Source organism: Aquarana catesbeiana, linkage group LG03 (assembly GCF_042186555.1).
Source record: "Aquarana catesbeiana isolate 2022-GZ linkage group LG03, ASM4218655v1, whole genome shotgun sequence".
NCBI classification, from domain to species: Eukaryota; Metazoa; Chordata; class Amphibia; order Anura; family Ranidae; genus Aquarana; species Aquarana catesbeiana.
This window is the reverse complement of record NC_133326.1, coordinates 131,570,761-131,586,063: the sequence shown is the minus strand read 5'-3', so window position 1 is coordinate 131,586,063 and position 15,303 is coordinate 131,570,761. Positions and strand designations below refer to the sequence as shown.

The window sequence follows — 15,303 nt, the reverse complement described above, 5'->3', positions numbered from 1 at the left end:
GGGGGTTTTGAACTGTCCTGGCATTTTATGCACAACATTTAGAAGCTTATGTCACACATCACCCACTCTTCTAACCACTTGAAGTCAAAGCCCTTTCTGACACTTATTTTTTACATGAAAAAGTTTTTTTTTTTTTGCAAGAAAATTACTTTGAACCCCCAAACATTATATATTTTTTTAAAGCAAATGCCCTACAGATTAAAATGGTGGGTGTTTCATTTTTTTTTTTCACACAGTATTTGCGCAGCGATTTTTCAAACGCATTTTTTGGGGAAAAAACACACTTTTTTAAATTTTAATGCACTAAAACACACTATATTGCCCAAATGTTTGATGAAATAAAAAAGATGATCTTAGACCGAGTACATGGATACCAAACATGACATGCTTTACAATTGCGCACAAACGTGCAGTGGCAACAAAATAAATACATTTTTAAAAGCCTTTAAAAGCCTTTACAGGTTACCACTTTAGATCTACAGAGGAGGTCTACTGCAAAAATTACTGCCCTCGATCTGACCTTCGCGGCGATACCTCACATGCATGGTGCAATTGCTGTTTACGTTTGACGACAGACCGCCGCTTGCGTTCGCCTTAGCGCAAGAGCAGGGGGCGACAGGGGTGCTTTTTTTTTTTTTTTTTTTTTTCTTTATTATTTTTTTGCTTTTTTATCTTATTTTTAAACTGTTCCTTTCATTTTTTTTTTTTTTTTAATCATTTTTATTGTTATCTCGGGGAATGTAAATATCCCCTATGATAGCAATAGGTAGTGACAGGTACTCTTTTTTGAAAAAATTGGGGTCTATTAGACCCTAGATCTCTCCTCTGCCCTCAAAGCATCTGACCACACCAAGATCGGTGTGATAAAATGCTTCCCCAATTTCCCAATGGCGCTATTTACATCCGGCGAAATCTAAGTCATAAAATGCTCGTAGCTTGCGGTTTCTTAGGCCATAGAGATGTTTGGAGCCACTCTTGTCTCTGATTAGCTCTATGGTCAGCTGGCTGAATCACCGGCTGCATTCTCAGGTTCCCTGTTGAGACAGGAGAGCCAGAGAAAAACACGGAAGACGGTGGGGGGGGGGGGGCATTCCCTCCCACGGCTTGTAAAGGCAGTCTAGAGGCTAATTAGCCGCTAGGATTGCTTTTACATGAAAGCCGACCGCTGGCTGAAAAGAATGATACCAAGATGATACCTAAACCTGCAGGCATCATTCTGGTATAACCACTCAAAGTTGTGAATGGCGTACCTGAAGACAAAAAAATGGTTAACAATAAAGCACAGTAAACAATAAAGTATAAATAATTACATACCTGAAAAACAAACATGATAAAACATAATAACAATAACAATAACAATAAAACACTGCAGAATAGAATACAGTAAAAAAAGAGCAGAACAATAGAGAGAGAGAATAGAGAGAGAGAACAATAAAACGACAACTATTTTTTTTTATTTTATATATATTTTTTTTTTTTTTACACTTTTTTTGTAACTAACTTTTATAACTGTAACCGGTTCCAGGTTCGGGTCTCTCAAAATGCGATGGCATCTTGGGAGACCCTGTGAAAGTGTGCCTAGTCTGTGCAATGCTGTACCCTACGCTAATACTCAACTAGTGTATGGTAGCGTTCAAAACATTCACCAATGCAAAGACCAGGATTGTCAGGACAGAAGGGACAATAATAGCGGGTGTCACGCCTATATCCGCGTTTGCTGCAGACACAACATCTTTTTGGGGGGGGTTCGTTGGGTAGGGGTACTCGGGAGCACATAAAAATGCCTCTCATGCAGCCGACTGCATTTCGTTGGGGGATGTGAATGGGGGAAGTACGGGCGCTGCAGAAGTGGTGGGTTCCCAATTAGGATTGGCGAATGCAGCAGGAAGGGCACTATGGGCACGACGGGCCTGTGTTTGTCTTTTTGGTGGCAGCGGGACACTACTTGTGCTTGTCACCTCACCAGCTTGAACTGCACTTATGGGACTCGCCACGTCACCAAGTGTTACTGCAGTGCTGGTTTGACTACGACCGGGGTGTACTAGGCCGCTGGTGCTTGCCAGTTCAATAAAAAGCTTCCAAAAAAACTGTTAGCGATCGCAGGGATCAGGCCTGACTCTGCGAACGCTGCAGTTATGCGTTTAGTGTTTTGTAAGTGACAGTGATCGATCGATACTGCACTTGGGTGGGCTGGACTGGGCCGGGCGGAGGGGCAAAACGCAGGTGCTAGCAGGTATCTGGGTTGATCCCGCTAACACTGCGTTTTTGGGAACCCTAAACTGCTGGGGACGCTAGTATAGATCTGATCTGATCGGATCAGATATTGATCCGTTCAGATACTATACCACTAAAGGAGGCGTATGCTGCGTGCGTGGGTGTTAGTGGTACTGGCGCTAACCTGACGCTGCCTGGGGCCGGTGCTTGCTAGTTCACCAAAATGCTACCAAAAAAACTGTTAGCGATCGCAGGGATCAGGCCTGACTCTGCGAACGCTGCAGTTATGCGTTTAGTGCCTTGTAAGTGTCAGTGATCGATCGATACTGCACTTGGGTGGGCTGGGCTGGGCCGGGCGGAGGGGCACAACGCAGGTGCTAGCAGGTATCTGGGCTGATCCCGCTAACACTGCGTTTTTGGGAACCCTAAACTGCTGGGGACGCTAGTATAGATCTGATCGGATCAGATATTGATCCGATCAGATACTATACCACTAAGGGAGGTGTACGGTGCGTGCGTGGGTGTTAGCGGTACTGGCGCTAACCTGACGCTGCCTGGTGCTTGCTTGCCAGTTCACCAAAATGCTACCAAAAAAACTGTTAGCGATCGCAGGGATCAGGCCTGACTCTGTGAACGCTGCAGTTATGCGTTTAGTGTTTTGTAAGTGACAGTGATCGATCGATACTGCACTTGGGTGGGCTGGGCGGAGGGGCAAAACGCAGGTGCTAGCGGGTATCTGGGCTGATCCCGCTAACACTGTGTTTTTGGGAACCCTAAACTGCTGGGGACGCTAGTATAGATCTGATTAGATCAGATATTGATCCGATCAGATACTATACCACTAAGGGAGGCGCATGCTGCGTGCGTGGGTGTTAGCGGTACTGGCGCTAATCTGACGCTGCCTGGGGCGACGCATATCACCGCCGGGCGATCAGGGGGCTAAACCTTTATTAGGTAATAAATGGCGGGTGCCCTGACACTATAAAAAATAAACGAACTAACCTGCGTCACCCGTAACGGTTATACGGTGATCAGTGGTGAAAGGGTTAACTAGGGGGCAATCAAGGGGTTAAAACATTTATTAGGTAGTATATGGGGGTCCCTGTCACTATAAAACGCTGACGGCGAACCTAAATATTTACCTCACTAACTAGCGTCACCAGCGACACTAATACAGCGATCAGAAAAATGATCGCTTAGCAACACTGGTGACAGGGGGTGATCAAGGGGTTAAAACTTTATTAGGGGGGGTTAGGGGGGTACCCTAGACCTAAAGGGGGGTAATACTAACTGTCCCAACACTGTAACTGTCACAAACTGACACTATGCAGTAATCAGAAAAAAAAAAAAAAAAAAACCTGCTGGTGTCAGTTTGTGACAGGGGGGGGGGTGATTGGGGGGGGGTCGGGGGGCGATCGGGGGGGGGATCGGGGTGTTTTGTATGCCTGGCATGTTCTACTGTGTGTGTGTGTGTTGTGCACTCACATTGATGTCTTCTCCCCTCGGCGCTGGAACGGAAAATACCGAGCCGAGGGGAGATGACATCATTTCCTTTGCTGCTGTTTAGCATACAGCAGCAAAGGAGTGTTCCCATTGGCCGGCGGCGATCGCGAGGGGGGGGCCACGAACGGATGGCCTCCCCCTCATCTCGGATCGCCGGGGAACAGAACGGGACCGCTTCGGGCACCGGGGGGGGGTCCGATCGGACCCCCCACCCGCGAGAGGCAAATCACGTACATGTACGTGATTTTGCCTGCCCGTGCCGCCTTGCCGACGTAAATCGGCGTTAGGCGGTCCTTAAGTGGTTAATGAAGAATTGGAAATTAGCACCAATTAGCACAAATTAGATATTACTACGTTTAACATACAGATTGAGATATTATGGTGTCTATTTCTTATCCACTACTAGTATACTATCCACCTCTAACCTCCTAATTTTATTTTGGGTAATTTATATGATCTACTACATTTAGTTGTTCATTTATCATTCATTCCCTCTCATCATTATAATGTCCATGCGTATACAACACATGTGTATAGACGCCCGGCCGCCCTTGTAACACGGCTGTATATTTATTCATTGCCAACTCAACATTAGACTTACGACCTTATTTGCATGTGTACAAACACCTGGCCGCCTTTGTAACATGTGCATATAGACGCCCGGCCGACCATGTAACGCACTTGTAAACTGATTCAATGTCAACCTTACGTTTGTATACTTATTTATTATTGCTAATTTAACCACTGCCATCTGTGCCCTGTACCTCTGTGTCAAATTCCTTCAGGACTACATTGTATGTAGCACTGACATTAACCATCCAGTTTGCGGGTGCACGGTCATCTTGGCCGTCCTCGTAATACACCTGTCACTTCCCTTATCATTTAGTATTCAACATCTGCCCAAACTCCTCCCCTTACTCCTCCCCCTCACCATTCATAAGCCAGCTTGAGGAGTATGGGCGTAGGTCTGATGAAAGAGCCGCACATGCTCCAAAATGCGTTACCGCCCCTTTCTCCCCACTAACACCATCAGCCTTGTGTGTCCCACAGTAAACCCGCAACACAGGCTTCCCTGTTGCCTCCTCTCTCCAGCACGTATGAGAACGCTTTACAGCTGCTAGACGGCTCTACACTGCTCTCTACCACCATGCCGAGGATGGACACATGCCACAGATGAGGACTCCTGATTTTATCATGTTTTTTTAACACTAATGTTCTTGTAAGTGCTTTAAACCTTTTATGCACTTTATTACATTTTGCATACTGCACTTAGAGGCGCCTTTCTTTTCCTTTTTTAAATCAAATCCAAAGATGCGGGAGCCGGGGCGGGGCCGAGTCCTGCTGTCTGTGTCAATAGTTTCAGCAGCAGGACACGGGAGTACGCACGCACGAGTGCCCCAAGGCACTCCGACGGGGCACTCGAAAAGAGGAGGAGCCAGGAGTGCTAATGAGGGACCCCAGAAGAGGAGGATCGGGGCCACTCTGTGCAAACCAACCGCACAGAGGAGGTAAGTATAACATGTTTGTTTAAAAGAAAAACAAAACAACAAACCTTTAGATATCCTTTAAGGCAGCGGTTCTCAACCTGGGGGTGGCGACCCCCTGGGGCGTCGATTGCCGTTTCGCCAGGGGGTCGCGAATGCTGGCTGAGACGGACCTGAAGTTACTGCTGAAGTCTGTCCGTCTCGGCCAGCGAGATGTCACTTCCTGGAGAGGAGAGACCGCACGGAAGTGACGCTCCGTCACCACCATCTTGGTACTCTCGTCTGCATGTAAGGCTACACTTAGAAGTCGGCAAGCAGACATCTATTTACACCCACCGAAGTCCGCTTGCTGCGGACGAGTGTACCAAGAGGGCGGCGACGAAACATAACTTGCTGAATCTAAGAACACCTGTGACTTTTGGTAAGTTAGAAACACAGTAAATGCTGACATGACAACATTTTTTTTATTATGGTACATATCATTTATATATATAAAAACGTCCCAGTTGATTCCTCAAAAGTGGTTATTCTGTGCCAGTGCTAGATACATGTTTGGGTGCTATACACTTTGTATATCTAGCACTGGCTCGGAATAACCACTTTTGAGGAACCAACCGGGACGTTTATATATAAATCAGTGGTGGGGGCGCAAACAAACTGAAAAAATCTGAAAACAAAACCCCATTAAAACGCCGCCACTGTGCCATCAAATGCAGCCATTGTGCCCATCAATTGTTGCCACTGTGCCAGCAAACGCCGCCACTATGCCATCAAATGCAGCCACTGTGCCCTTTAATTGTTGCCACTGTGCCAAACGCAGCCACTGTGCCCATCAATTGTCGCCACTGTGCCAGCAAACGCCACCACTGTGCCATCAAATGCAGCCACTGTGCCCATCAATTGTTGCCACTGTGCCAGCAAACGCCGCAACTGTGCCATCAAACGCAGGAACTGTGTCCTTCAATTGTTGCCACTGTGCCAAACGCAGCCACTGTGACCATCAATTGTCGCCACTGTGCCAGCAAACGTTGCCACTGTGCAGCCACTATGCCCATCAATTGTCGCCACTGTGCCATCAAACACAGCAACTGTGCCCATCAATTGTCACCACTGCCAGCAACGCCGCCACTGTGCCATCAAATGCAGCCACTGTGCCCATCAATTGCCACCACTGTGCCATCAAATGCAGCCACTGTGCCCATCAATTGTCGCCACTGTGCCAGCAAACGCAGGAACTGTGCCCTTTAATTGTTGCCACTGTGCCAAACGCAGCCACTGTGCCCATCAATTTTCGCCACTGTGCCAGCAAACGTCACCACTATGGAGCGACTGTGCCCATCAATTGTCGCCACTGTGCCATCAAACACAGCCACTGTCCCCAACAATTGTCACCACTGTGCCAGCAAACGCCGCCACTGTGCCATCAAATGCAGCCACTGTGCCCTTTAATTGTTGCCACTGTGCCCATCAGTTGTCGCCACTGTGCCAGCAAACGTCGCCACCTGTGCCATCAAACGCAGCCACTGTGCCCTTTACTTGTTGCCACTGTGCCAAACGCAGCCACTGTGCCCATCAATTGTCGCCACTGTGCCAGCAAACGTCGCCACTGTGCAGCCACTGTGCCCATCAATTGTCACCACTGTGCCCATCAATTGTCGCCACTGTGCTAGCAAACGCCGCCACTGTGCCAGCAAACACGACCAACGAAAATACTTTTACTGTTAGGGGTCCCCACAACTTGGGAAATTTTATCAAGGGGTCACGGCACTAGAAAGGTTGAGAACCACTGCTTTAAGGGATGGCAGCTGACATATTTCTATCCTACAGGTTTCTTTTAGACAACAGTTTTCCTTATTTGCGTTAGTGTCAGGTCAGACATGCTTTTTGTGTTGCATCTTTTTCTGCCGTTTGTTTTTTCTTAACCAACATTGGATCCACATGCACAAAAAAAATTATATGTTAAGTACTATAAGGATTTCTAGCAATGGATGTTGTTTTGCTGGTATATTTTCAGTGGAATATAAAATACACAAAGGTGACAACAGCATCCAAAAAGTAAAAGAAAACGTTAGCACTATACTGCAGATGCAAACTAAGTGTTGTACCATATTTAGGATCACATGTACTGTATGTGCTCATTGCTGGACTGTAGCAGTAGATGTTAAGTGTGCTTGACATTTGTCTTTTCTCTTTAGGTGGTCATGTCTCGGCCTCAAGCCCCTAATTTTTCTTTTGGAATCAGACACTCCGAATATGTGGCTCCATTGATTGTGGATGTAGTAGACTAAACAGCAAAAGTCTACCAGCACAGACCTACCTTCAAAAAAGAGGAATGGCTCTGTCTGCATTTCCCCACTCTATAGACATGCTGTAATGTCCTTCTCTTTGTGGTAGCTCTGCAACACAGTACAATGCAACAACTCAGACACGCACCTTGGTGTGTAGTCCTGTGGAAGGTCATACGATAAGTTTTATTATGTCTCCATGTTTAAATTCATTTATATGCAGTTCACATTTCACAGCCCTTTACAAGATTCCCCAAAATGATGAAGGCACGCTGTATGCACTTTTGCAATGTTTGACCATTAAGAATTCAAGCTGACCGACTAAACTACACCAATTTGTAAAAAAAAACAAATATCTTGTTTTGTATTTTAACTACCCGTGTGTCAGAAACCTGAATATGCAGAACATGTTTTTGGAGTGCCAAGCTAACGTTTGCACAATTTTAACGGAAATAAAATGCCTTTTGGAATCAAATGTATAATATCATATTGTGCCAGTTTATATAAGGTTAAGAATGTCCTATTTAACATAAATAAAGGTCAAGAATCTCTGGTAACATATACTATCAGTAGAGCAGTCCATTATTTAAATTTTTTTTCTGCAGATAACTACCCTGCTTTTATATCATTTTATTTTGGCAATATCTAATATCACCAATCTGTTCTGAGATGACAAAAGCATTAGCATCTGCCAGTTCAACACAAGAATCTTATTAGGAAGTCACCATCACATATTATTCAGGAATGTATACACCATAATCTCCATTAAATGCAACTTTCATGAAGAAGAGAAAGCCTACACAGCCATCACTGGAGAGTGTGTACAGTAAACTATAGCTGAGCCCTTTGGTTCACGTTGGCAATGTAACCCTTTTCATATACAACTGGAATTGATAGGACTAAAATTTAAGTGCCACACTGTTGCTGTTAATGTCCAGCTATGGATTGATTCAAATGTATAAAATGTACAGAAAGCCAAAGCCTTTTGGGGGTCAACACATGCCCCCTGCCTCCAGATTTTTAGGAGACAAATTATATATGTAGACTTAAATTGAAACTGGTACTTTCATATTGGTGGTGTGTTGCTGCTTGTCGGCAACTGGTTGTGGCAGCCACAATTGTGGTCCTATAACCCCTTGGAGAGGGCGCCTCCCAGCCCTTTAAGGGGTTTAGGATTCTAGGAGGCGGAATGGGGTTTATGATCATGTGACCGCCGTGATTGGCTGTCACATCGGTCACATGATCGGAAAGCTTACGATCTCAGGCAATGATTGGGAGCTTTCCGTTAGCCGCCAGTAACTGTGCCAGGAGTGCGCAGGGCTCGCGCTCTCGGCACAGCTGTATTTGCACTAATGCATGCAAATATGTGGCCGCTCAGCACCAAGGCCCACCTGTTGAAAGGCTGCATATTTGCGTGTGGCCGGCGCCAAGAGGTTAATTCCAGTCACAGCCACCCAAGATGACCAAAGAGCCCCCTTGGTGCGCAGAACCATTACACCATTAAACCAGGGTTCCAGTGCCACCAACCCACTCTTCTAAGGCTGAAACTTAGTATTAGGCTGGGTTCACAGTAGTGTGAATTGGATGCGGGTTTCATTGCATCCAATTCGCATGACAGGAGATTGTGACCGACTCTCAATGGAGCCAGGTTATACATCTCATGGGCAGCTGTGAAGCAAATTGCACAGGGGTCCTGTGCGTCTTTGGCTCTGTTTCAGGTCCAAATTCAGGCAAAAATTGGGGCCTGATTTGTCCCTGAAACGGAGAACAGGGACACACCGGACCCCTGCTGGGAGCCACATCGGTATTAGACGTGAACCCAGCCTTAATGTTTTTTGCGATAGAGCATGGTAGCGCTAACCCCGCAAGGGCCGCTGGATTTTTGGTTTCTTCCCTTTACACACAGCCAGGCAACAGGAATTTTTCAGCTTTCTCACAGACTCAAGAATCAGTCAGGGGATTTTTGTTTTGTTTTTGTTTATTTAGGGGTTAAACTTGGATTAGGAATGGGGAAGTAAGGGATGCCTGGAACTGTAAAACTTAAATTAAATCTTTGAGGATTTGCTAATCTCTCTGGCTGCTAGGTATTAATATCATAAATGCTGTCCTCCCATAGGAGTGATGGCCCAGCCAAACTGACAACAACAAATTCCAACTGAAGAATGCAGGTGCTGCTCCTTAGAGAAATACTATTGCATCCGGCTGCTTTGAACCATAGCTAGAGGTGTATGGATGGCTTTGATGGCTATGAACTAGCAATGTGTGGTCCCTTTGTTATGGGCATGCAAAATATTGCACCTTACGCCCCCCCCCTTTCCAGGCTTGGGGTATGATGAAAATAAGTTACTCACTAGAATTTCCTGGTGCAGGGCTGGGTTGACTTTGGACTTGATAAAACACAGTGGACCAACACCAGCAGATGACATGGCTCCCCAAATAATCATGGACTGTGAAAAATATTGCATTTCATTTGGAAATCAAGGTCCCAGAGTCTGGAGAAAGAGTGGAGAGGCACAGAATCCAAGTTGCCTGAGGTCCAGTGTGAAGTTTCCACAGTCCGTGATGATTTGGGGAGCCATGTCATCTGCTGGTGTTGGTCCACTGTGTTTTATCAAGTTCAAAGTCAGCGCAGCCCTTTACAAGGAAATTCTAGAGTTCATGCTTCCCTCTGCTGACCAGCTTTATGGAGATGCTGATTTCATTTTTCAGCAGGACTGCCCACACTGCCAAAAGTACCAATACTTGGTTAAATGATCATGGTATCACTGCTTGATTGGCCAGCAAACTCACCTGATTTAAACCCCATAGAGAATCTGTGGGGTATTGTCAAGAGGAAGATGAGAGACACCAGACCCAACAATGCAGATGAGCTGAAGCCTCCATGCCACACCGCATTGATGCACTAATTAATGCAGAAGGAGCCCTGACCAAGTATTGAGTGTATACTTTACCGTACATGGACATACACTATATTGCCAAAAGTATTGGGATGCCTGACTTTATATGCACATTAACTTTAATGGCATCCAAGTCTTAGTCCGTAGGGTTCAATATTGAGTTGGTCCAACCTTTGCAGCTATAACAGCTTCAACTCTTCTGTGAAGGCTATCCACAAGGTTTAGGAGTGTGTCTATGGGAATCTTTGACCATTCTTCCAGAAGCGCATTTGTGAGGTCAGGCACTGATGTGGACAAGAAGGTCTGGTTCGCAGTCTCCGCTCTAATTTATCCCAAATGTATCTATTGGATTGAGGTTAGGACTCTGTACAGGCCAGTCAAGTTCTTCCACCCCAGACTTGCTTATCCATATCTTTATGGACCTTGCTTTGTGCACTGTTGCATCATCATGTTGGAATAAGAAGGGGCTATCCCCAAACTATTCCCACAAATTTTGGAGCATGAAATTGTCCAAAATATCTTGGTGTGCTGACACCGTAAGAGCTCCCTTCACTGGAACTAAGGGGCCAATCACAACCTCTGAAAAACAACCCCACACCATAATCCCCCCTCCTCCAAATGATTTGGACCAGTGCACAAAGCAAGGTCCATAAAGACATGAATGAGCGAGTTTGGGGTGGAGTTCTGACCTAAACCCGATGTGCACCTTTGTGATAAATTAGAACGGAGACTGCGAGCCAGGCCTTCTCATACAACATCGGTGCCTGACCTCACAAGTGCTTCTGGAAGAATGGTCAAACATTCTCATAGACATGCTGCTAAACCTTGTGGACAGCCTTCCCAGAAGAGTTGAAGCTGTTATAGCCTCTGAGATACTGAATTTTGGGTTTTAACTAGCTGTAAGCCATAATCATCAAACTTTAAAAATAAAAAGAAATGCTTGAAATATATCACTTTGTGTGTAAAGCATATATACAAAATATATGAGTTTCACTTTTTTTTTATTGAATTACTGAAATAAATTACCTTTTTGACTTTTTGATGATATTCACATTTTTTGAGATGCACCTGTAAATGTACGATGTGTGAAATATTCATTACATATATATATATATATATATATATATATATATATATATATATATATATATATATATATATATATATATATATATATATATATATATATATATATTAGAACAAGTAACAGATCATATTAGGTGCAGTATCAAAATAACATATACTATGTATTATATTTCAAGTTCAAATTAGGCATATTACAAATTTCTAATTGTTAGGATGGGTTGTACATTTTGAAGAGGGAAATAGACCTCAGAAAGAAGTACCATGAAAAAGATACGCCCTGATAATCATTAATACTGAGCAATCTAAGTGATTTGGTAAGGCCTCCAGATCAAATATTAGTTTCTTGTAGTCCTCAGTGAGTGTGAAAAGGTACCAGGATCTCCACAATTTATGAAAGTGAGATGTGGATTCTTTTTTAATTGCAATTCTTCCATGTCATAGATTGAGCTGACTTTTAGTAACCAGTCTTTGATGTTTGGTACTTGTCCATACCTTACAACATTTTGAGATGGGAATGAGGGACACCTACTAACAAATGTATGTAGGCATAGGGCACCCCCCCTACCACACCCCCTTAAATGTACAAATGCAGCAATTTAGAAATTGTATGAAAGGTTTAGCACTGGGAAACACTTTTTAAAAGATAGAAAGTGTATTTTCTATACAACTATATAGATCAGACCAAAATTAGGGACAAATGAGGTGGAATGAGGGACAGAGGGACATTGCTTCAAGTCACGGACAGTCCCTCCAAATCAGGGACAGTTGGGAGCTATGCTTGTCTAGTTTTCCAGTGTATTGGTATTAATGCTTTGGCTGCATTTAGAAGGTGCCTGGCCAAAGAGTATTTATATTTTCTGTAGGAGAAGGAGTTGACATGAAGAAGACAATAGGGTGGGTCAAGTTTGAGTTTAGTGTCAGTGATGTGTAATATCCATTTTTTTATTTTTTGCCAGTAGTTCTGAATTAAAGGGCATGACCACCAGATGTGTAGAAAAGTCCCTCTGCCTAAATGGCATCTCCCACAAATGTCTGACTCCTGAGGGGCCTTTGGTAGGAGTAATATACCATTGGGTGTGTATTTTAAATGACATCTCTTGAATGCAAGTGCTCATGGGCCATTTATGGGTGAAGACACATGCATGCTTTCTCCCATTATTCCTCTGAGATTTGTATCTTAAGTTCCTCTTCTTAAATGTTCTTATATTTATCTGGAACGTCTGTCTACTATTACATGTAAAGCGTGGGTTATTGTGTTTTAACCAATTCCTGTCCACCGCATGCAGAATGGCGGCCACAGGGTGGTTCTGTTATCCTGACTGGGCATCATATGATGTCCAGCAGGATAAGCCGCTTGTACGAGCCCTGCGGCGATCGGTGGTGCGGTGTGTCGATCCAACACACTTCATCTACCATCTTGGTAAATAGCCTCTGACATAGGCTCTTTACCACGTGATCAGCTGTATCCAATCACAGCTGATCACATGGTAACCAGAAAGTGCCGTTTATCTTTTTCCTCCATTCGTGCTGAAAAGGCGTTGGTAGAGGAGAGCCAATCAGCAGCTCTCCTGACAGGGGGGGTCTGCGCTGATAATCAGAGCATTGATTATCAATGCAGACCCATCAGCAATGCCCACCAGTGCCCGCCAGTGATTACCATCAGTGCCCCACAGTAATGCCCACCTGTACTCACCTGTGATGCCAATCAGTGCCAACTGTGCAACCTGTACCCACATTTTATGCCAATCAGTGCCCATTAGTAATGCCAGTCAGAGTGTCCATCAGTAATGCCTCCTCATCAATGCTGCCTATCAGTGCCATCTCTCAGTGCCGCCCATCAGTGCCACTCGTCAGTGCCGCCCATCAGTGCCCATAATTGATGCCTATCGGTGCCCATCTGTGCCATCAGTAATGCCTGTCAGTGCCTCCTCATCAGTGTCACCCATCAGTGCCCATAATTTATAGTGGTTATTCCTGCACCATCATGTATATTACAGCGGAGCAAGTGGAAAAGCTGCCTGCACCGAATAGGTACAACCAGACCCTAATAATCAGTAAAGTGAAATAGTGGGGTGGTGCTTCGCTAATCCAGCAAAAAAGAAATATACTAAAGTGACAGTGCTAGTGGGGTACAGCGCTAAAACACAACAGAACCCTAAGGGTTAAATAGCGACTATTACAAATGGCAAAAATAAATAGATAAATATGTGACAGATAATATATAAAAAACTGTTACCAAAGTGTAAAAGTGCAAAGTACAATCACAATAAACATAAAAACCAATGAATATCCTTAATAAATTAAAAAAAACATGTGCAATACAAAAATGTGCAAAATACTGCAGGAAAACACCTTCCTGTATAAGGTGCAAAATATACGGTGTGGACAGTATGATGCTGTGTGTGACATGCACACAGCAAGCATCCAGTGAAAGCAAAGTGTCTAGTGCAACAAACAGGTCCAGGTGACTACACATTTCAGACAGTCCATGATATCCAAATGCAGTAGTAGGTGAACACAAACGTATGATAATACTCCTTCACAAAGTGAATCAGCTTTCTGACATGCACATATTGTGGTGAAGTGCTTGAATTGACAAAAAATGGTGCTCCTCTTCGTGTAAAAACCACCCAGTAATAAGTAATGGCCCCTTACCTTAAGATAATAGGATATCAGCATATGACCAGTGCTGGGAAAAGCAGCCTTTCCTTCTATACTTGGACCCGAAATCCTAATCCAGGAACTTAGTCCCTCAAAAGGTACAGGGGGCACAAGTAGAAAAAGGGAAGGTCCCAGATAGAGTAGTATTGTAAGGCAAAAATCAGTTTTATTCAAACAGTATAAGGTACTCACAAAACGTAAATCACAAATGGCTTATCTCCGACGAGCGGCGAGCTCGTAAGCCTTAGTCAGCATAGAGTTCAATGAGCTTCATGCAAGTAAATTAGCATCCACAGATGCTTTTAACTTCGAAATCAAATACAAAGCAGAGTTCATCTAGATGCAGAGTATAGATGCAGACTATCATAATTGACACCTATCAGTGCCCATCTGTGCTGCCTATCAGTGCCCATCAGTGCCACATATCAGTGCCACCTTTTTTTCTAAATTTCGGTCTTTTTTTTATTTGTAGCGAAAAAAATAAACAAGCCAGTGGTGATCAAATACCACCAAAAGAAGTAGTAGAAAGGATGAAACTTACATGGTGGTGGTCAGAATGCCACCCTTGCAAACAGCTAAATAAGATGATTGGTGTCTCGGAGCTGGCTTTGCCATGTGGTATTTGTCTTGGAAACTATGCAGGCACCATCAAATGGAAGGCCAATCAGCCAAAGCTCAAGGACCCCTAGCCTAAACCTCTGGATGAACTCTAGGATTCACATAGTATTGTATGGTATGCTTACCATGATGACACCTTTATCCTCATGAACAGTGTTTTGTCATGCCAGCAATATTAAATCCCAAACTATTCTTTGTTGGGCCTACTTTGCTTAATATAAATAACATTTTTCTAGCTGCACAGTACAAGACACAGCATCTTTAGTCTTTAAACCAATATTAAACCCAAAACCAAAAATGTAATATATTGCAGCTTACCACACATTAGATGCGGTGGATGCATTCATTTTCTTTTGTTAGGCTTTTTCTCTTGGTTTTCACCAGTTTCTGGCCAATAAGAAACCTTCTGTGTTACAGTACCCCCACTCTGAATAAAGGAGCACAGGGAGCACCTTTTGGCAGCAACATTGTCAGTATGGGGAGAAGGGAGTGAGACAAATTGCAGCTGAACTCCAGGCAACAATGTTAAAGCAGTTACAGCAAACAGTTTTTTTC

At 44.2% G+C, this 15,303-nt stretch overlaps 1 protein-coding gene across 2 annotated transcripts in view; it reads left to right on the top strand.

Annotated features, from left to right (window-relative positions):
• Nucleotides 1-7,961, top strand: part of LOC141131692 (ciliary microtubule associated protein 1A) — a 43,030-nt gene extending 35,069 nt beyond the window's left edge. For both annotated transcript variants that reach the window (XM_073619251.1, XM_073619249.1), the window contains one exon: nt 7,397-7,961. In XM_073619251.1, the coding sequence (XP_073475352.1) occupies nt 7,397-7,489 (93 nt within the window). In that variant the 3' untranslated portion in view covers nt 7,490-7,961. The remainder of the gene's footprint in view (nt 1-7,396) is intronic.
• The last annotated feature ends 7,342 nt before the right edge of the window (nt 7,962-15,303 follow it).